The 22,454-nt window shown below is 41.9% G+C and overlaps 1 protein-coding gene across 2 annotated transcripts in view; it reads left to right on the top strand.

Annotated features, from left to right (window-relative positions):
- Nucleotides 1-1,694: 1,694 nt before the first annotated feature.
- The window catches only part of LOC115405169 (adenylate cyclase type 1-like), a 40,383-nt gene continuing 19,623 nt past the window's right edge, over nt 1,695-22,454 (top strand). For both annotated transcript variants that reach the window (XM_030114658.1, XM_030114659.1), the window contains exons 1-4: nt 1,695-2,303; nt 9,066-9,215; nt 9,475-9,593; nt 14,862-14,973. In XM_030114658.1, coding sequence (XP_029970518.1) covers nt 1,695-2,303; nt 9,066-9,215; nt 9,475-9,593; nt 14,862-14,973 — 990 coding nt within the window. The remainder of the gene's footprint in view (nt 2,304-9,065; nt 9,216-9,474; nt 9,594-14,861; nt 14,974-22,454) is intronic.

Genomic DNA, 22,454 nt, shown 5'->3' on the forward strand with positions numbered 1-22,454 from the left:
GTGAATGGGAGAAATGAGTGTGCTCTATTGGCTGCAGCACTCAGAAGTCGTAAAGGTGGTCAGAATTTACTTTGATTTCAGCGTGGAAACCTGTTTTATGACAATCACTAACAGTTATTTAGTTATATTTAAAATGATGAAGTAACTGTTATCAAAACAAATAAGGCATATTTTAAAAAACAATCCCTCAACTACTTCTCTCAAAAATACACACAAAGCTGTTTAACTGTAAAAAGAATTAGTCATATTTTTGCTGTTGTAATAGAAATAAATCTTTTAACAAAGAAAATAATGCTCAAACAGTATATAGCAGCATTAATGTAGTTCTACAGCTAAGTAAATGACGAAAGAAAGAAAGAAATGTCCTATATGGTAGATACTAAAATAATACAAGGTAAAATTTTTCTAAAATGTAAGTAAAACAGCTAACTAACTGACTGACTGACTGACTGATTGACTACAAAGGAGCCTAAAAATAAGGAACATTTAAAAAAGAAAACAGTAAATATAAAAAAAAAATAGTATTGGAATTTAACGCATGGAAAAGACAATAAAATAAACAATTTATTGAATAAAGAAAAGAATGACCCAGTTTACTAACTAACTAAATAAACGTTTTTCTGTTTGCATTGATTCACCTGAAAGTAAATGAAGTGTGAGAACTCGTGCCCCCCTCCGGGCCTCCTCTGGATCCATCCCTGGACAGAGGGGCCTGTTCAGTGTCCGGTGGCATGTTGGAGTGCTGAAGTGTTGGACTTTGGCACGAGCCATCCATCCACCCATCCATCCATCCATCCATCCATCCGTCCATCCATCCTTCTGCCACTTTCTGTGGCACTGACGGGTCACCTGTGACGGATGACTAATCCTCTCTTGGTAATGAATGAGAAGCCAGCTCGTGAATGCCAAAAAGGGAGCTGATGCTCGAGGAGGGTGGAGGAGAGAGAGAGAAATGCTGGCTCACACGACCGGCGTTATGAATGGGTGTGCTGTCGTGTTGCCCCCATGCCGGTGCCAGAGGAACGCGCAGGAGCTGCCAGCTGTTCCGAGACTCTCCAGTGAGGATCTGAATCACGGTCAGATATAGACTCCGGATCCTGTCTGTGCACGTGCGTGATTGGAGGAGACAGGAAGAGCTTAAATGAATTAGTGCAACCAAGGAAGGAAGAGAGAGAGGGGGGGGAAAAAAAAGGCGTGCTTTAATGATGGAAACATGTCATAGTGAGGGGAGGTGAGGGGAGGACGCTGTCGTTATGATGATGCACGGCTGCAGCCGCACCAGTCAAACCGCCTTGACTGCGCGCGCTGAGTAGCTGCGACCTGTCTTCTTATCTTCACCTCATAATGCGCAGGCGTGATCCTATCTGAGCCTGGCAAAAAAAAAAAAAAAAAAAAAAAAGGAGAGAGAAGCTGTTACCATCAGAACTGGACGTCGTGTGCGCCGCCGCGCTTCAAGACAACCCGCCCGCTCCCCGCTCTGTGATTTACGCAGCGTCTTTCTTCACAGACGGACGGAGAAATGAGGGGGTTTCTCCTCTTGCTGGGTGATCTCGCGCAACAACAACAACAACACAGTCCAACCTGTGGATAAGTGAGGAGCGCGTCTTGTGGCCGGTCCGCACTCTCCGGGACGCTCTCGATCCGTGCGCGTCTTCTGCCCGGCGTTCCGTCTGAGCTGAACCGTGATTCAGTTTATGAATGGCACTGACATGGAGGAAATACCGTTTCAGAAAGTCAAAACCAGGCGGAAGAGAAGTCACTGTCCGCCGGGGGTCCCTCTGACCACCATCGTGTGCGAGGACGAGTTCGACTGCAAGGAACTGGAGTCCCTCTTCCAAAACTACAACCTGAAGCTGGAGCAGACCTCCACCCTCAAAGCCCTGGCCGTGCTCATCTTCATGTCCTCCACTCTCACCGTGGTGGAGCTGCTGTCCGGCCCCAGCCTCACCATCTCCAAGGGGTCCCATCCGGTGCACTGTGTCATCTTCGTGTCCCTCTTCATCGTCACCAACGTCAAGTACCTGCAGGTGACTCAGCTGCAGCAGATCGTCAACCTGTCGCTGCTCTTCGGCTTCACCTTCTCCTTCCTGTGCTGCCCCTTCTCCCTGGGGGCCATGGGCATGGAGCCCCCCACCTCCCCGGAGCAGGGCGTGTGGCAGCTCATCCTGGTCACCTTCGTCGCCTACGCGCTGCTGCCGGTGCGGACGCTCCTGGCCGTCCTGCTCGGGACCATGGTCTCCATCTCACACCTGATAGTGACCGCCACCTCCGTCACCGTCAAGACGCAGAAACTGTGGAGGACGGTGAGTGTGTGTGTGTGTGTGTGTGTGTGTGTGTGTGTGTGTGTGTGTGTGTGGGTGTGGGTGGGTTGGGGGTGGGGGGGTGACCCCAAAGTTTTATTGGGGGAAACATGATTCATGTTCGTGATTCATGTTCACCACTTCATGTCGTCAGAGGAAGCAAAATAGGGTCAAGCTACAGAAAACAGACCTGCGACAAGAAGTACAAGAAGTAAATATTGATAAATTATGAAGCCTGGAATAGAGCTATGCATTCTTGTTCCAACAATAACAACACTGTGTACAGCAACAATAACGGTAGTAAAAACAAAAAAAGAAAGAGCACTAAAAATTGTAATTAAAAGAACAAATGACAATAATAACAATAGCATTGACAACAATAGCAAATAGCAAAAACAACAGCACTAAAAACATACTCGAGGAGTAAATGAAAAATACTCTGGACTGCTAAAGGCTTCTGAATCTATAAAACGTGAAATTGAATCCATCATAACTGTAAGTTAATCAACCTATAACTTGTAAAAGCAAATTTCATACTTCAAACTTACAATAATGTGAGTATTTTTAACCTATTACTTTTCCACATTACATGGCATACAGTTCACGTGAGTAAAAGTAAAATTTCTAACTGTAAGTACAAGTACTCCCTAATGGCTGTTTTTGACAATAATGTATTTGCAATGTGTTAATTTCACCTCGTATGATTTTAAAAGGGCGTGGATTTTGCTGAATGAGTAAACTTACACAGACACTACCTGTATGAAATGCTCAAATACTCATCCTAATGAGTTACGCTATTAAGAGTATTTAGCTGATATCAGATACTCCAAGTATTAATTACACAGTCCACAAACAAAGTGCAGAAACTTGTGCAGAAACAGAGTTCCGATGTGATTTCAGCACCATGGACAGCTCCTGCTGGCTCTCATAGTGTCGAGTTTAACCAGATGTGGGCAACTCCTGCCCATTTTTACTGTTATTAAAAAAAAACCATTATAACAATAATTACATGTTGACTTAGTGAACAAAATTCAGAAGCACACAGTTTTTTTTCTTTTTTCTTTTTATTTTCATTGAAGTAGTGGCCATAATTCTCTTATACTGTATCTCATTGGTGGGACATTTCGGTCATTTTTTTGGCCCTCTGTTAGTGAGGATGACATTTTAATGGCCCCATAAATGACCAAAGTTGCCCTCAAGTTAGAGAACAATACTTCAAATCAAAACGAGACCCTTAAAATGTGACCTTTTCAAATAAATAAAATATAGTCTTGCCAAATGTTGGTGCAGTGGTAGGAGCTCTTTGGAGGTTGAGTCATGGAAAAAAAAAAATCAGTGATGGTTCGCATAAAATCTTCATCTGAATACTTCTGTTCATGCCTGGTGTCATTCTTAGACCCTGTTTTAAGAGTGAACACATGAAATTAACGATGAAAAAGTTGTTATCATTTTAGGCCAGTAGTGGGCGCAGTTGTTTGTTTTTGTTATGAAACCATGAAACCAAATCCACATGCAGAGAACATAATATGAGCTTTAACAACGGGAGTACATGGATGACTATGTCAGATTGCATATTCAGAAAGTTGTGTTTTCCCTTGTATACACGTCGTTGTAGCGTTTTCGAAAGGTTCTGCTTTGGGAGGCATTTTTAGAAAGTCATACTTTTTGCGACTTTGATCATAGTTGGTCACTTGATAATGTCGTGAAAACAGGGCCTGTAAGATGCATGAAACTGAAAGTGTAATCTATTTACAGGAGCATGCAACTTTATGCATGATGTTAGTAAATCTAGCCTGATTGAAAATGCATGATATCTGGAAACCCAACCCAAGGTCTTGCTGTGCGGTGGTGCAATGAAAGGTGCTGCTATACCTTCTCCAAATTACATTTATTTGAAATCCTACAAGCTTATAGGTGTTCTGGAGCTGTGCTGATGCAAACCTGTGGGCCTGAAAACAAACAAAGAGGAAAACAAAAAATGAGCAAGCGAAGCAGTCTGCAGGCCCCGGACTTGTTTCCTTGGGGATATGATTCAGTCTCGAAGGAGCTGGCTGGAAATGAAGAACTAGAGTGACATCCTGCTAGCACCAGAAGTAGGGCAAATTGGAAGGACACATACACACACACGCACTGACACACGCACACACACACAGAAACCACTTTCACCACACTATATGCTTCAGCTGTGAAAAAAGAGGGCAAAGTCATGCATGCCATTTCCAAGCTGAAATAGAAATTGGTACAGCGGCACTCTGTATATTTATCTTTGTGCCTCTCTCTCTCTCTCTCTCTGTCTCTCTTTCTCTCTCTCTCACACACACACACACACACACACATACACACACATTCCTGACTGTCATCAGGTGTGAGGAGGGGAAAGAACGAAGATATGTCACATCACTCAAACCCTCCAGGTGTAATGGAACATTTCTGCCCACGTGCATCATGTGACACCGAGACTCGCCGTCTCTCACAGAGCAAATTGAGATTTGATCAGTCCACGGCGCCCTCGGATGATGACGGCGTGTCCGCGGAGGAGATTGTTTTTCCTGCGTGTAGGCTAGCAGATACCTGCGCAGCCTTGTGAAGGACGGCGTTAGCCGGCCGACCAGAGATAGCTAATCCATTAAGCTTAGAGATGAGCTGTGTGGCATGACCCTGCACAGCCCAGACTCGCACCAGCCACCCACCCATGTCCCAAGCACTCAGCCTGCAGCGCATACGCCTTAATACTCAAGCAAATGTGCGGCATAGCTTCACTTCCATGTTATTACAGGCCTCCTTCACTGCAGCAATGTGATTTTCTGTCCACAACTACACACTCAGCTCCCCCATTTCAGTGTCACAGTGAAGAGCTGAATGCATGAGAACTGTTTCGTTGTCTGAATGAAAACAAGCATGTTTTAGTGAAATATGGACTGGAAAAAAGCATGAAAATTTTAATACGAGACATACGTTTAAGTATACATCACTATCAATCACAAACATGAACACATATATGCAGAAATATTACAGGAAAAAAAAAACTGCAGTGAAAGTTCCTGAAAATAAGTACTTGATTACAGTTACTTCTTCCAAAAGTGGAAGATTTCAAAGCATTTCAAATGTAAACTTAAAGGTATAATGGACGATTTTCTCGAAAAAGTCGACGCCAAACGTCTGTTACTCGCTTTTTGAAAAACGCGCATGCGCCAGACCATCCTACCTGCTCTGCTGCTCCTACGAGTGCACTTGACGTTGTTACGCAAGCATTTCTCCAGCGTGATTGACATGTCGGAAGACCAATAGTTGACACTCGCATCACGCCATTCATTGGCTGAAACATCGTCCATTATACCTTTAAGATACATTTAGGAATACACCATGTTATGAAAGTGCAGTGACATTACAATAATGAATGAATTTATGAATGAATGAATGGAGTTTGGTGAAGTAATAACAACGCTGTTGTTTATTGAAAACAAGAGTTGCAGTAGTTGGTGAAATAGTAATCATTTACCAGACTGTCAGCTATAATATGTTGAATTTTCTTGAAATGTGTTTCAAATTTGTGATTGTTTTTCATGCAAGTAGTTATAGAGTAATTCTCACAGGGGAGAGACAGCAGCTCTGCAGCGCAATGGATAGCCTTTGTGCATATTAATACCAGGGGTGTTAAGCATGAGGCCTGTGGTCCAAAACCGGGCCACAAAAGGCTCCAATCAGGCCTGCAAAACCAATGAGAAGTTTGACACAACACAACACTGAGACCCAATTTTTTTTTTTTTTTTTTTTTGGATGTTTTACTTTTTTCTGCACCAGAAAGTTTCATTAAAATTGGCTTTATGTGAAGATTGTAGTAATTTTCCTTCGTAATTGTTTGGTTTTGCAAGAAATAGACATTTTCATCGTATACTCTGCACTCAGAAAAAGGTTATTGTGGCACTATTTTACCGGTAAGAAGTTGAAGTGTATGTGGCTCCTAAACTAAAATGTCCTGATGTATACCAGATAAAGGTTTGACAGTGTATTTATGGAACACAGTGAAACAATGCCAGTTTTTACTGATGAGCTTTTGTTTGAACAGCTAACATTCTGCGTCATTCCCTCCAGCTGATGCAGACGAACGATAAGGAGACAATGAAAGTCATCATTTCTGTGAATGTATAATGATTTCTCACAGAAACAGCTTTTAAAAGGGAGTGTGAGTGAGTGCGTGCGTGTGTACATGCGAGTGTGTGTGTGTGCGTGTGTGTGTGTGTGTGTGAAGCTGGCCTCGGTGGAGTGAAACAAAGTCCTGCACAAGGTCGAACACTGTGGAGCTGCAGTGGTGATGGATGATCCACAGAAAACATTCTCAACCGTTAAAATGTCCAAACAGCCAAAGACTCACAGGATGCTGGGTCACACAAGCTTCGCTAAATCAAACTATTCTCCACTCAAATTCTTGGTGCATTTATAACATTGAAGAGCTTTCGCTCTTTACTGTCTTGACATTTTTAGTTTCGTTAGTTTTATCCATTTCTACAATTTTAATTTAACATGTAGTGTTACTGTATATGCCTAAACGTTGATTTATGTTGCATTTTTGAAATTTAAAAATTACGTACAGAATCAATGTTCAGTGTCTATTATTTGTAGTTGTTTTCGCCATTTCTAATATTCATTCACTTTTACAGCCCATATTTTATTCATTGTTATCTATTTTCAACCACTGTTATCAGATATTTTTGCCATGTTTTTTTGCTGTTCTTCAATTTTTTCAGGTATAGTGAAAATATGTATGTTTTAGCTGTTTTCAGATGTTTTCTGGTTTTTGTAAGTGTATTTTTAATCTCTGCATGTAGAAAACATACAAGGACCAAACATTAATTTTGCTCACTTTCTACAAAATTTGTCTGCAGCTACAAAACACTCAACATGAAGAGGACATAGTTTAAAACCATTAATTCCAAAATGGTGATTAATTGTATGATTGTGAAATGAAGGACCTACTTCGAAGACATGTTGTCAGCATATTTAAGTTTTTCGGTTTTTCTGTTATTTTTGGTATATTTAGCAATCATTTGTGTTCCTAGGTCTCAGGTCCTATCTATTTTATCCATCCGAAGCCATTTTTCTGTTGTAAAAAAAAAAAAAAAAAAAAAAAAAAAAAAAAGCCACATAAAGTAAAGTAAGTTATTAAAAGTGGTTTGGAGCCAGCTGGGAAAATGCCTCCCACCACAATAACAGCAGCATCTCTGCAGAAGGCTGAGCTGGTTCACACCTTCTTTTCTAATGAGCTAAAAACAAATGTGGTAATAAACAATCCAAGCATTCTGTGCTTTAATCATTTAGTATAAACTTCCCTCTGTTTTTTGCACATTCTGGAAAATGAGTTTGATATTCCATATTCATGAAGGCAAACGCGCTAAATGGATGGTGTGTGTTATTTTGCACATCTGTCAGATGTGATCATCAGTGCATCCCATTAGATCAGCTTCCATATTTGAGTTTTGGTTTTAATAAGCTGCAAAGCTTTAATAGATCAGTCCCATCTTCTTTTTTTTTCCTGAAACTTTTCAGACATTATTAGGAATTCTGTCAAAAAAAAAAACGGCTAACTATGTCAAGTCAGCAAAAACCTTTACTTGTCTAATTTTTTTACTCAAAATTAACCAGGATGTGTTGTGAAGTCCAGCGACCACATCAAGGTCATTCACTAGCATGAAGCATTACCTGCAGATCCTCTTTAAAGCGAGTAAGAGTCATACTCATTTTCCAAACTAATATTGTATCTGCTGGGTGTCAGCCGGTGGGTCAGTTAGTTGAGTGGTCAATTGGTCGATCAGTCATTCAGACCGTTATTTGGTTCATCCACCAGTCGTGCGATTAGTTGGTTTGACGATCAGTCAGTTGACCGGTCAGTCAGTTTGTCCATTGGTCAGCTGGTTTGATTATTGGCCGTTTGGTTGAGCCTTTGGTCAGTTGGTTGAACAGTTGGTTGAACAGTCGGTCAGTCAATTGATTGGTCATCAGTCAATTGGTCGGGCGGTCAGTCGTTAGGTCAGTAAGTTGTTGGTCCACAGTTCGGCTGATTGAACTGGCTGGATGGTCAGTTGGTCAGTTGGATGGTTGGTCCATTGATGAATTGGACTGTCAGTTGGTTGAACAGTCGGTCAGTCAGTTGGTCCGTCGGTCAACTTGTTGACTTCTCAGTTGGTTGCACAGTTGATCGGCCGGTCAGTCAGTTTCTTGGTCCTTCGGTCAGTTGGTTGGACAGTTGGCTGAAAGATCAATTGGCTCAAAACGTTTTGATCTAGCTATCGATCTGTCTGTCTCTCTCTCTCTCTCTCCCTCTGTCCGTTTAGATTGTAGCGGCGGCAGCAACAACAATCTTCATGCATGCATGTATGTGTGCGTCACAGATAATAAAGTTACACAACAGTAGTTACACACTTGACCAGATGCATAAGTACGTCCGTGCATGTATGATTATGCTCATACAGTACAGTGAGTCCGCCGGACTGAGCCGCCCTTCACTTTCTGCGCCAGTGCACAGGAACAGAATAAAAATAGAAAAATCAACCAAATCATGTCTCCAAGACCAAATCAGTTAACAATGCAAACGTAAATGGACCCTTTTTATAGTATCTTTGAAAGCATATATTCATGAAGAGATTCAAAAAGCAAATTTTGCATCATTGTTATTTGATGATTTCTCCTGGAAATGCACATTTTTAAGAAGTTTATTTGGGTTTCTTTCTCGCTGTATTTATTCATGTGTCTCCGACTTTTCTCTTCCAGTTGGTTGCCAACACGGTGCTGTTCACCAGTGTCAACCTGTCGGGGCTGTTTGTGCGCGTCCTGACAGAGCGAGCCCAGAGGAAGGCCTTCCTGCAGGCTCGCAACTGCATCGAGGAGAGGCTCCGCATGGAGGACGAGAACGAGAAACAGGTAATTGCACCTGTATGCCACTTCCACCCTGGATGAAATTATACATTTACCCCCATCCTGCCCCCCCCCCAATGACTGTGAGTCATTTCAGCACATTATTCATTTCTGCTAGATTTCATGCCTTTTTGTCTCGCACATTTCTTATCACTGCTAACACTTCATCCTCTGATAACTTTGCTCTATTTGACTTACTTTATCTTTTATTTCTCTCTCCCTCTCCTTTTAACACGCACACACACTGACACACACGCGCACTCAGGAGCGCCTGCTAATGAGCCTGTTGCCCAGGAACGTAGCTATGGAGATGAAAGAGGATTTCCTGAAGCCCCCAGAAAGGATCTTTCACAAAATCTACATCCAGCGCCATGACAATGTCAGGTAGGACCCGATCCGGAGTTCAACGCAGCTGTGAATGGACTCAGTTTTTTTTGTTTTTTTACAGTAGCATTCAGACATATCATATGCCACCCTTGGGGCTGAGATCATGAAATAAACCCTGGCTCGACGCATTACAACGCCAGCTAAAAAAAGAAATGAATAACTTGACGGAGCATGTCCTTTGGAGGGAACACTGAGGGCGATACAGTGTTGTGCGATCTCACCCAAGAGTGTCCTAAAACATTAACACCACCCCGGGCTGTGAAAACTGAAATATTTAATTCTTCATCGTCAACATCACAGGGCTCACCCCTGACACACCAGCTTTACATTCCACATCGTGCTGACGGTGTGGCAGAGCCGTGACGCGGCACTTTCTCTTCAGTTATTCGAGGAGAAATGTGGATTTTAATAATTTTTTAAGGTGTGCTTTTAAAAACATTCTCATGTAATGTTTTAAGTCATATACCAACCGAAACGATTGAGTTTCAGAATGTTGCAAAGCCGAAATTGACAAGATAACCGAACCGTCCTAGGTTAGCTTTGCTGTATAGCTTCGTACCACAAGAGGGTGTCGTGAGTCAGCTGAAAGATTTAAATTCAGATTAAAATGAAAAAGAGTTTGATTGAAACACGTTTCGATGTGTATCCTTCTCTTCCCTCCTCTCTATCTTCTTCCTCCTCTTCCTCTTCTCCTTCTCTTCCTCTTTTCTTCCTCCTTATCTCCTCATCTCCTCATCTCCTAGTGTTCCGTCTCTACATTTCCTGGTCTTCTCTTATTTCTCCTCCCCTTCTCCCCTTCTGCTTCTCCTCTCGCACTATTTCTCCCTCTTCTTCCTCTCCTCCTCTTCCTCCTCTCGCTCTTCCTCCTCCTCTTCCTCTGTGTTCTGGGAGCAGCAGGCAGGCTTGAGGAGGAGAGTTTGTATAGCCCCGGGATTAAGTTGCTACAGGGGATTAAATGCAATGGAGACTAAATTCTTCTTGCGTAACACTTTGTGTGTGCGTGTGTGCGTGTGTGTGTGTGTGTGTGTGGGTTAAATATGGACAGATCCCGGTGGAGATCTGCTCTGATTGCGTCGGGGCCTCCTTCAGACAGCGCCCCCCTTTGAGAGCGGTTCGGACTGGACATGATTTATACGATGTGCTCGAGTCGTAATTAGAAAGGAAACTGCGTGCTTCTCCGTTTCAACACTTTTCTTCATTATGTTTGGAGACGATGAGCAGCGCCTGATTAAAATCCAGCCAAAGAAAATTGTTACCACTCAGTAAAAGACAATATTAATCCGGATTTTACTTCCCTTAATGTTTCATTGGTGGTCTTCAGTCTTCTCTCCTGAAAGAGAGTGAAGCCTGTTGTGATCCCTGATGAGGTCCCAGACTCATGGTTGTAGTATATATATGTATATATATATATATATATATATATATATATATATATATATATATATATATATATATATATACATATATAAAATGCTTTATTCAAACAGTTCACATTTTTACATTTCCAGCGTCATCTCTAGTTAAATGAGCGATGGTTCTTATCTGGATGCTAACTGAGGTTACATCAGTTAGTAAATGGAAGTGTAAAGACACATAAAGAGACAATAAGATGAAGAATATGTCATAAACAAAAAAAACAAGTCAGACTTCACTTGAAATTAGCAACAATATACTATCTGCTTTCAATTTCAGTTTATGGAGTTGAATTTGCGATGCAGTTTGAGTCTTTAGAGGAGCTTTTATGAGGATCTGATGCTGATAACAAACATGATTTACAAAGATGAGACAAACAGCATTAGCTCATCAGTCATGGCTTGCATTTCCACCGTTAATTATATCAATATACACTAGAATTAAAAGAACCTCGTTGTTATATTAGATCCCAGATGTTAGGGAGATTAATCATACACTTTACACTGTTATTTATATTTGTCAGTTTGATTTAGTTTGCCATTCCCAGCACATGTGGTTTCTAATTACAGAGCAAGCTTATGTTCCCGTTTTATGACGTGCTTGGTGGAAAACTTGGCTTATAATGATTCGGTTCTTAATTTGAAACATTTTTATGAGCATTCACTGACACGGCCATTCATCCCTCTTTTGAAAATCAAGCTGAATTTGTTAAGATCTTGTTGACAAGGAGTGCTGTCTCCCTCTTTTGGCACCCGTAATCACTCTGTACCTTTGCATGGCCTGGACTTTGAATGGCGCTTCATGCACTGTGCATGTGTGCACGTGAGCCTGGAGACAATGGTGCGCACGAGACAGAGTAAACACAGTCAGAAAATAACGGCGCGGGTCACTGGAGGTCAGCAGACTCTGGCACTGTGCAGCTTTCTGCAGCGCGTCACAGCTGATTAGGCCTCAGCGCCGCGGCCTTGTTAGAACATATCAGTGGTTTTTCTATTCCCGCCGAGGCTCATTGAGAGAATGTAGGTGAAGTCTTGACTCTTCGTATCGTAGATGAATGGAGCGTGAAGCGTGGAGAGCTCTGAAAGGCGCCGCCGCACTCGTGATCCGTCGTGATGTTTCTACACCTGTTAGTGCGGGTCGGGCCGAGTATTTTAATGTCTGATACCTGCACTCAGTCCACTTCATGATCACGTCCAAATGGTTTCCATGACGACACCCAGAGCGCCACGTGGCCACCGACTGGTCCCCCACCCCCTAGTTCTTTGTAACATAAACACATTTTCACTCATAGTGCCTGATCTATTAAAGGTTTGAGTGTAAAAATAGGCACAAACGTGATGTTGTGGACGCACGTGGAAGGACGCACCGAGGAGCACGCCTGCACTGATGACCGAAATTCATTCATGAGTTCTCTGCGTTCTCTGCACAAAATCTTGAGAGGTTAATGTACACCGATTTTATACATTTGGAATTGTTTGTGTTATTTGTGATTTAGTCATTGAAGTATTTCGTTTATGACTTTGCTGTGAGATATGCTGTACTCCTTAGTTTTCATGTCCTGTGTTGGTTTCATGACACAAACAACCAGCAGTGCCAACTAGTGGCCTGACATGCTAACTACATTGTTCTCAAAGTTGGCGTGTAAATGCAAAACTTTCCTGAAAAGATAATGTAAATTTGGGGCCTCGGTATTTTTACCTTAGCCTTGACGACACATTAATGTGTGCGGCTGAACTGAATTAGCTCAAAGATCTTGGTTAAATCACCACAGTCTGTTCTGTGGTTCTGATTTTTTTGTGACAAATCATCTCCCAGTTTAGATTTATTTGCTGGAACGCTCTGATATGTTTGCAAACTTCCCCCACCAACGCGTGCAGCTCTTCAATGTCGCATTTCAGTTCGTGTTTGTTGAGACTCAGCGCTCCATCCAGTCACTGCATGGCGAACATAAGCTATCCCTCACAGAACCAAACAGATCGTCCTCGTGTGAACAGACCAGATGCACATAAAATCCTCACGTGAACTCTCCTGATACGGTGGAAAACAACAGCTTAATGAGTATTAAAGTCGTTGATATTAGTTGAAATAGTTTTGTCTTGGAGCGCGGCGTGAAACAGGACTTGTTGTGTTACTTTGAGGGACTGAATAAGTGGGCATGTGTTGCGTGGGCTGATCACTCCAGATCATTGTTTTGTCGCTGCTCTTTGCTCAGTTTCCACTCCATCATGTCCCTCGGCTCTCTTCAGTCTTTCAGATGATTTATAGCGTCCAGTATTTACACTGACACGGTGCCTAACCTTCTAAATATTTGTCGGCCGCAGATGGTTGCTGGTTAAAAAAACGCGAGTTTTTGGTTGACATCTGCGAGATGGTAAAATGACATTTAGCAGCTCCCGTCTCGGCTGCGGATCCAGCTCCCGGTCACGTTGTGAAGAGCGGAGCCCACATGAAGGCAGCAGTGTGAATCAGGAGCGGAGATGCACACATGCACGCAGTGCAGGACAGTCAGAGCTGGATGAGTCATCTCCTTCACGCAGAAACTCGGAGAAAAGTTCCAGCTCTCCAGCCTCATCCTCCACCACAGCTTTACATGCTAATATGGCGACGTGCGCACGAGATATGCCAGGTAACACGGTATCGGATGAGATTACGTTTTGGAAAATATTGGACATGCGTTATAGATCATGTAAACAGAACATGCTGAACCTGTTAACTGGAAGCTCTGTTACAGTTTCATGAAACTCATGTTTACTGAAGAAGGAGAGGATCCATTCTTTTTGCAATGAAAGTTTGTTTTTATAAGTGTCAGACCATCCGCTCCTGCTGTCAATATTTAATCCTTTTTCCTTCTCATAATGGCTCCAGTATGGGCGATTAAAAAAAAAAAAAAAAAAAAATCTGTCCTTATTCAGAGGTCTGACCCAACGGACTTTCCAACGCTGACTTCTTGGGGCCAAAATGAGTCGATGCAGGTACCGTGAGTCCCGTATGATGCAGCATGTCAGGGAAGGGGATGCGAGTGGAGAGTGTGACATCGGGTTGATGGGTGCATTATAACCTGGAAGGGCTCCTCTTCACTTCCTAACAGGACATGACTCCTTCCTGATCCCCGTGAGAATATCCTGCTTCTATTTTCAGTGGCTGTGCTCGGCTGCGCTGCCACTCAGTTAGCAAACAGGGCAGGTTCCTCCTCTTTCTCAGTCCCCATCGCTCTCTTTACAACTTCCTCTCACTCTCTTCGATTTGCCATCATTGTTTTAATGGTTTTGCACATTACCAGTGTTCAGATACTTAAAATGTCATTTCAAACTACAAGGATGAATTTCCCTGAAGCATTAGTTGTGGAAACAGGACAATTCAACAAAATCTGCTTAATCATCATTTTGTTATTAGAGTTCATCAATTCTTGATGTTCCAACATTGAAGTGTGTTTCTCATTCGAATGCAAGGAGTACTTCAAAGTCATTGTGGGGCCTGGCTCCCAATGGGAAACAAACTTCATGTTTTATTCAAACTGTGTATCTTTACATCAATATATATTTAATACTAAACTTAGTCACAATGTTGAGTATTGAAAACTTTTCGTAGACATTTTGGAATTTAACTCTCACGACCCAACTTCACTGTCTTCACGTCCCAGCAGTGGGCCGTGGTACACACTTTGGGAAGCACTAGTCAAGCAAATACACAGAGGAAAGGAAAGGAAGAACAAGTGTATTGAGGAAACCACAACACCACTGTAATATAATATAATATAATATAATATAATATAATATAATATAATATAATATAATATAATATAATATCAGGCATTGGAATGTGATCAAACCTTGTTTTCTGTCTCTGTTTCAGCATCCTGTTTGCAGACATCGTGGGTTTCACCAGCCTGGCCTCTCAGTGCACGGCACAGGAGCTGGTCAAACTGCTCAACGAACTGTTCGGGAAGTTTGACGAGCTGGCCACAGTGAGTCCGCCCCTCCTGCTTTGACCCTGCGGAGCAACCAACAGTTTAATGAAGGCCAATGACAAGTTACCACATCACTGACGATGCACCAATGAATCTTTTGAAAATTTAATAACTGCAGCCAATATTGCATTTTCAGGCAGTGTTTTTTTCACTACATAATTAGGTGTATTATTATTACATTTAAAATTGTTAATAGCATTGGCCATTACTTTATGTTATTGGTTGCTGCAGTCCTTATTGAAATATGTACAAGTTTTATCCAACAATAACAAGATTGTTTTCACTTCAGAGACCTTTTAAAGTTGGGATTTATACCTTAAATACGCTAAAATTGTTATTTTAGGGTATTTAAGGTATTAATAGGAGCACAAAAGTTAAATATGTTATAGGCACATACAAAAAAGTTATGAAAAATCACTTGACATGAATTCTTTTCAGCATCTTTATAACATTTTTCCATATTTTGAAGATAAAAGTGATATTTCAGTGTGTGTGTGTGTGTGTGTGTGTGTGTGTGTGTGCTGTTGTGGCCACAGGCTGCTGGCACTAGTCAGTAGCGTAGCATGCTGTCACAGAGAATATCGCCGGCCCATATGATGCTTAATATGATTATCCGGCGCTTCATTTGAGGAACGAGTTGACAGACCTCTTTAATCTCGCCCAGATTTACCCGGGGCTAAACCTCGCCTCGTCTCCGTCCCGTGAATGAGAGGAAGGGAGAGTCGTGCGCGTCCCGATTGCTCCACGTTCGCATGTGTTAAAGGGGGGAAAAAAAAAAGATTTCAGCCTCTCCATCTGTCAATTTTTCACTCCTTGTGCTTTCAGGGTCTGAAAATCCGCTCAACTTTTGTTGTGAACTTCTCCCGCTACGGTTAATCTTCTCACTCTCCCAGTGCGATACGAAAACGAGCAGCCTGCGCGTACTTCCAGGCGACTCTTGCGCGTTTCAGACTCGGCACAGCTCTCCAAGAAAAGGCCGAAGGTTGCTTCATGACCTGCGGCGAGAATTGAGACGACTCTCTGTTTGGTGCAAATCACTCCGCCTCGGCCTTATCTACGTGTAATCTGGCCTCTATTACTTACACCAGCCGCGTGCCCTTGTCAAATCCATTAATCCGCGGGATTACAACTAACCCTTTTTTTGCTTTCACAGAAGCTTTTGCTTGGCTGCGCCGAGACCTTCTATTTTTACCCGCTTTGTTTACAGGAACAAATTTAGAACGGGCTAAAACGGGAGCGGCTTTCATTCCACTCGCTGCTGTCAAATAACTTCAACGATCCGTCTCAAATCTGCTCTTTTATACAGATACTGTGAGTTTGTTTGGATTGGATCTGTAGAAAGTTGTGGGGATGTGTAAATAAAACACCTGTAAATAATTAAAAAAAAAAAAAAAAAAATTCTCACAATGATCCTTTTTTGCTGGAGTGAACTTCCTGGTTCAGGCCCTGCCCCCTTCTCCTATCAGCCAATCACTGCAGAGCACAGCTGGTGGGATTCCAGTGCTCTTTGGACCAGTTTGCATTGAGCGAAAATGCAGATATTTTAATGTATTTGGGCCTTTTGTTTACATGTGATCGAAGCTAAATGCCACTGAAAATGCAACTTTTTGAAAACGCTCTCCCGCTGTATCCGTGCAGATGGGGGAAAGCGCAACTTTTCTGAAACGCTGCTACTGTGCGTGCTCCCCACAGCCCCTTGCTTGCATGATTTGCAGGAAAACACTGTAAATGAAGTTTATCGTGATTTTGCAAGAAAATTTAACAAAAATTAACAAACCTACTGGCGAGCCACAGCCTGATCAGTATGGTATTTTTATTTCGCTCCACTCCAGAGCAGATTCTGACAGCAGTGAAAACAAGAATTTCTGCAAAGCTCCAACCTCAGAAACAGCAGCTCACGGCTGCCGCCCAGCTTCCAAATGTGATGCTAAATCTACTGTACCTTTAAGAGAATGTCCTAAACATCAGCCCAAGTCTGGCCAACATTTTGGTATTTGAGTTAATTTAAGCTTTTGGCCCTAATGCCTTTCATTTAACTTCAAATGATATATTTTGACTGTCGGCCTCAGAATTAAATTGGCCAGAAGAGATCGTATCTTAAAATACGTCTGTTTCCGTGCTCCTGTGATCCGAGCTGTCTCATTCTTTTACTTCCAGCCGAGTAGATGAGTCTGATCTCTGCTCCGGCTGCTGGTCGGGAGCCCTGTATTACACTCGACGGTACACTCCCCGGTCATGAAAACGTGTCATCAAATGTTCTTCCCTTGCCCTGACCCAGAGCCCCACTCATTCTGATCCACTTTGGCAGGAAGTGGCAATGCCAGTGACTCAGGCCGTGGTCACTGTGGGCACACGGACTCCTCTCCGTCCATACGAAGAGCGGGCGATGCCACATGGCCACTGGGCATCGTCTCATAATACAATTCCAGCACCATCCCCACACCACCTGTCCACTCTTTGGACTTGTCAAGCTGCATGGGAAGCGAGCCAGGAACACAGTGTTCTCCTAAAGTGGTGTTGATGGAGCTGACCAAGTCCCTTCTCCTCTCTTCTAAATTTTTAACAGAAACGAGTAGAAGGGAACAAACCTGAGCCGAGCTTCAGAAAGCTCCCACTCACTCAGTCTGACAACACTCTCATCTGTACTTAGCTTCGGGATTAAAAGCAAATTCATGCTCGAGCCTGAATTCAGTGATATGGACTCTACTTTTAGCTCAGGTGTGGGAAGCATCAGCTATTAAGGGAGTATATTTTTTTTTGCTTTGGCAGCTGCCATTTTTCCACTTTTTTCACCTTGAAGTTAATTTATTTAAGTAGTTTTTTTAGTAAGGTCCTGAGGTTATGTGCTAGCTAATTTATATTCTGAGAACAGGAATCTTCCTTCTGTCAAGTGTTCTAGTCTCTGTGCAGTTTCCCAAATTTCAAGGAGAGTTTTCTGGATTCCACTCAAATGACCAAACAATTCATGCACAGTTTATTCAGGTGAAATATCATGGATTGTTTGAATTACAAATAGCGCATGAGGTGTTGATTTGCACTATAAAGTATTGAAATATCTTTAGTTAAAAGTCATTTTAATCATCAGTGATGATATATTTAGTTTCAAAGATGGACCTTTGAATTTCCAGCCTTTTTTTTTTTTTTTAACCTGCATAGTCACAAAAAATTAACACCCAATCAACACCAGCAGCACAATCAAAAACAATCTTGATCTCATAATTTCACTATTTGCTGTTTTAATTAATCAAAAACAAGAGACAGTAGAGTGAAAAATATTAAATCGAGCAGCAGAAATGAATCCTTTAGCTTCAGACTGCCACGGAGAGTCGAGTTGTCGCTTGAAAATGGAAGTTTACAGGAAACCCACTCGCGCTGATCAGTATTTGCGGTTTGATTCCCACCACCCACATGAACACAAGCTGGGAGTAATTATAACTCTTCGCCACCAGGCTGAGAATCTGCCGGCTACCGCTGGGAGCGAAGACAAGCGGAGCGTCTCGGGGAAGCTTTGGAAACCTTATCACCACCCAAACTCAGGCGGTGAAAATATAACAGCAGATTGACACCCAGAACAGACACAGTCATTATTCCATACAGGGCGGAAGCTACTGAGTGTACTGTACTGGAGAAATGGGCCAAACATGACTGCATCTTTATTAAACTGACAGATTGAAGGATTCCACAATGGCAAAAACAACGTTTATTTTTACCAGAAGAGTGACATTTATTTAAAAGATTAAGACTCACAAAAATTGATGCACAAATAGGTTTTTCTTTACCGTATAGACAATTCTTCCTCATTCTGAGTTTCCCCAAAACATCAGCTCTGAAAGCAGCCAGCGCTGTGATTAATTCATGCTTCTTGTGGTGCTATATAACATTAATGGTTTAGTGTTTTTGTGTCTACATGCTTGTGTGTGCAGAAAGGCTTTTTCGTTCCTGCGTCTGTGTTTCATCTCCTCCTGCAACACCTCCCTGCATCACAGCTCCCAGACTCCTCCGCTCCTTGTTTCTCAGCTTTTTTGATTGACACACAGCAGCCTACTTCCCTCAACGGTGTCTTTCATGCCCTCTGGTTCACTTCCGCTTTCATGTTTCCATTTTTAGGATGGCTCTGTGATGTATCTGTCTGCTGTCTCTTACTTCCTCGATGAGTTCATTTCCTCTTCATTCAGTCATGACACTGTTGGGAGTCGACAGAACAACCTTCGCTGTCTTGTCTCCATGGATGTTTGTGGCACTTTAGATAATTTCCTACTACCCTGAGTCTTGCCAGCGTTTGAGAGATTTTAAAGCCCTGTGTTGTCGCTATCGGTTGACTTCAGGGTCTTTTTGTTTTTGTTCTGTTTGCACATTCTCCCTTTTGTCGGTGTGTGTTCTCCAGCATCCCGCCACTATCGAGAGAGTTTATTCTGTGACTGGAAGAATATGAAAGGAAGGCTGGATGATTAGAAAGATAATGGCGTGTCAGAAACATGGATGGATGGATGGATGAATGGATCAAACATTAAATGTTGGATGGGTTGACGAAATGTTGGATGATGGATGGCTGGATGGATGGATGGAAGAACAGAATATTGCATTAACAGAATTATATAGAATGATGAATGTTGAATCAATGGATGGATACGTAGATAGAATGTTGGATATACAGATTGAATTTTAGATGAATAAATAGAATTTTGGATAAACAGATTCAATTTTAGAGCAATAGATGGAGTGTCGGATGATGGATGGTTGGATGGAAGAACAGAATATTGCAATAACAGAATTATAGAATGTTGGATGAACGTATAGAAAGTTGGATGAACAGATTAAAGCTTAGATCAATAGATGGAATGATGGTTGGACTACTGCATTAACAGAATTATAGACTTTTAGTAGAATAGATGGAATGTTGCATTATCAGGTTGTTGGATGGATGGATGATGGATGGATGATGGATTTTCTTGATGAACGTGAAGATAATGAGGTCTGGATAGATGGAATATGGAATGCCTGACCACCGGTGGATGACTACAAAGAATGCTGTGATGCAAGTTCATGAATATTCCAGACACAAGTGCTTAAAGTTTCTGGCATCTTATCATCGAGTTTGAGGAGGATGTTTTTAAAATTACTTTTTACTTATGTATCAATTTTTAAAAGAACAAAGTTAACTTTGAAAAGTCTTGATTCATCAGCAGGTTCACAATGTGCGCAAAACAAAACCCGGTGCCCAGAAAATACAGCAAATACAACTGCTTTGAATGCTAACACAAAATGTGTTGCTTCTAAATCGGGCGCAGGAGCTGTTCGTTGGCCACATGGTGACAGCTGGTTGCCGGAAAGCTGAAGTCTGGGTGCAAACACGATGAAATAACCCTGTTTGGGTTCGTCTCAGACACAGATGCAGGGATCACCAGCAAGTCCTGCTGTTTCCCTGACGCCTGTACACAAAACTGCAAACTGACGCCAAGCCAAACACGCTTGCTCGGGTTCTTGACGAAGGAGTTAGAGGAGAGAAATGCTTGTGATTCTCCCCCTGAAGAGAGAGAGAGAGAGAGAAAAAAACACCCACCATGATATATGTAACACAAAGAAAGCAAACTTGCATAATTTTAGGTGACTCATATGAAGAAGATGAAATTCCAGCCGAGATGTTTTAATTCATATTTTTACTCGCTAATAGTGTATCAGGGTGGAAAAACACTTCATTATCACAGTTTCCATAATGGCTCTCTGGTGTCTTTTGTGCGATTCTCTCTCATTTTGAATAATCTGGGTTTATGGGGCTGTTTTTGTTAGAAAACTGTATTCTCTGAGCCCACACAGAGATAATCCGACAGAGCTCATCATCAGGGTTATTTATGAGATTTAACAAAAACTCCCTTAAGCTCCATGCAAAAAAAACCCTGAAACTGAAGATACAGTGTGGGAAATCAGACACACTTCAAGGCAAATATTTGTCACATTAAGATAAAATTGTCAAAACTACTAATTATCAAAAGCATGCTGGTTTTATTACTCATATAAAATCTCACCTAAATGAAAACTGCTTTGAAAGACAACATCAAATGTTTAATCTATATCTTTGAATAATTGAATTACTGTTTATTTGGAGTCGAACAGTTAGTTTACTTGTGTATATGAGCTCCGTATAGGGAAAACTTTATTGCAATGTCCCCATGAAAGTTGGTGTGTATTTTTGCTCAACTGCACCAGTGAGGACTTGTGCTACTGTCACAGACTGAACTGGATCAGACTGAAGTTGGGTAACCCTTCAGAAAAATGATCAGAAGTTGTTACAAGTTAAGGTTGCAGGAAATGAATGAAAGCCAATGAGTTGGAGTCAAATTCAATTTATCCCCTTAATGTCACTGATGGTTGAGAAGAATAGGGGCACGTTATCCAGAGGGGGTATATCCTCCCTTCCTCCTCAGCCAATCAGGACTTATCGCTTTTTTTTTTGGCCGTTGTTTGCAAACAGGACTGCTCTTTTTCACTTTGTCCAAACTTTTACAGAATGAGCGTGTGTTTGCTGGCAGAACACAGAGAGGACAACTTTCCAGTCCAAAAAACTACGTTATCCACCTCTCAGATTTTTCTTTTCGACCGATTCTTTCCAAGAAAACAACGCTCCCTGTTTCCAGTTCTTACCGAATGTTCTGCGTCCCGGTGCCATCATTGAAAATAAAACGGCCCTGGAACGCTGAACATTTGTTATTTGTCATATCTGTTAAATATATCCTCAATAATAGCTTTACTTTACAGATCTCCAACACCCACTTGCGGTAACCCACCAGATTGGGGTGGGTGGTGGAAGTGTTGATATCTTTTCTATTTGTTGTTGTGCAGAAATTAATTCAAATCAATAAAAAAGCTGCTGGTGACTAAAAGGGGAATAACCACTCATATGCCACGGTGCAGAGGAGTTAGCGGAGACGGGGGAAATATGCCGGAGCGCTCCTATCGATTCTGCTCAATAGAGGCCGCCTTTATAATGAATCACTGTCTCTGCATATTGATGGAAAGTCAAAATGAGAGACTCCAACAGACCAGGATGGATTGGAAATAACAGAATTCTGTCCAATATATGAAATCACCTGATATAAAATGCATGAAATATCGTGATTTCTGTAGAACTCAGCTGAAGTGGTAACTCTTTATCGGGCAACTGACCACATACAGTACTGCTCTCAGTTGTTTTTACAAAGTTTTGGCATTTTTTTAGAATTGTTTTACCAACCCATTTTCTCTCAATCTCTTTTTCATGTTGTTGCAATCCATGTTAAATCATTTTTCTCGCTGTTTTACATCTTAGAGTTTTGAAACATTGTTTTCACAGTGGCTTTTTTGATACTTTCAGCCCTTTTTAAAGCACTTCTTGCTTTATTCTACACCGATTAAACATGCTAAGAGTAATTACATAATTTTCAGCGTTTCTGCCATTTCCTTGTCTTTCCTACTTTTTTGTGTGAATGTGAAACTTTTCTTAT

The sequence above is a fragment of the Salarias fasciatus genome, chromosome 18 (assembly GCF_902148845.1).
Source record: "Salarias fasciatus chromosome 18, fSalaFa1.1, whole genome shotgun sequence".
NCBI classification, from domain to species: domain Eukaryota; kingdom Metazoa; phylum Chordata; class Actinopteri; order Blenniiformes; family Blenniidae; genus Salarias; species Salarias fasciatus.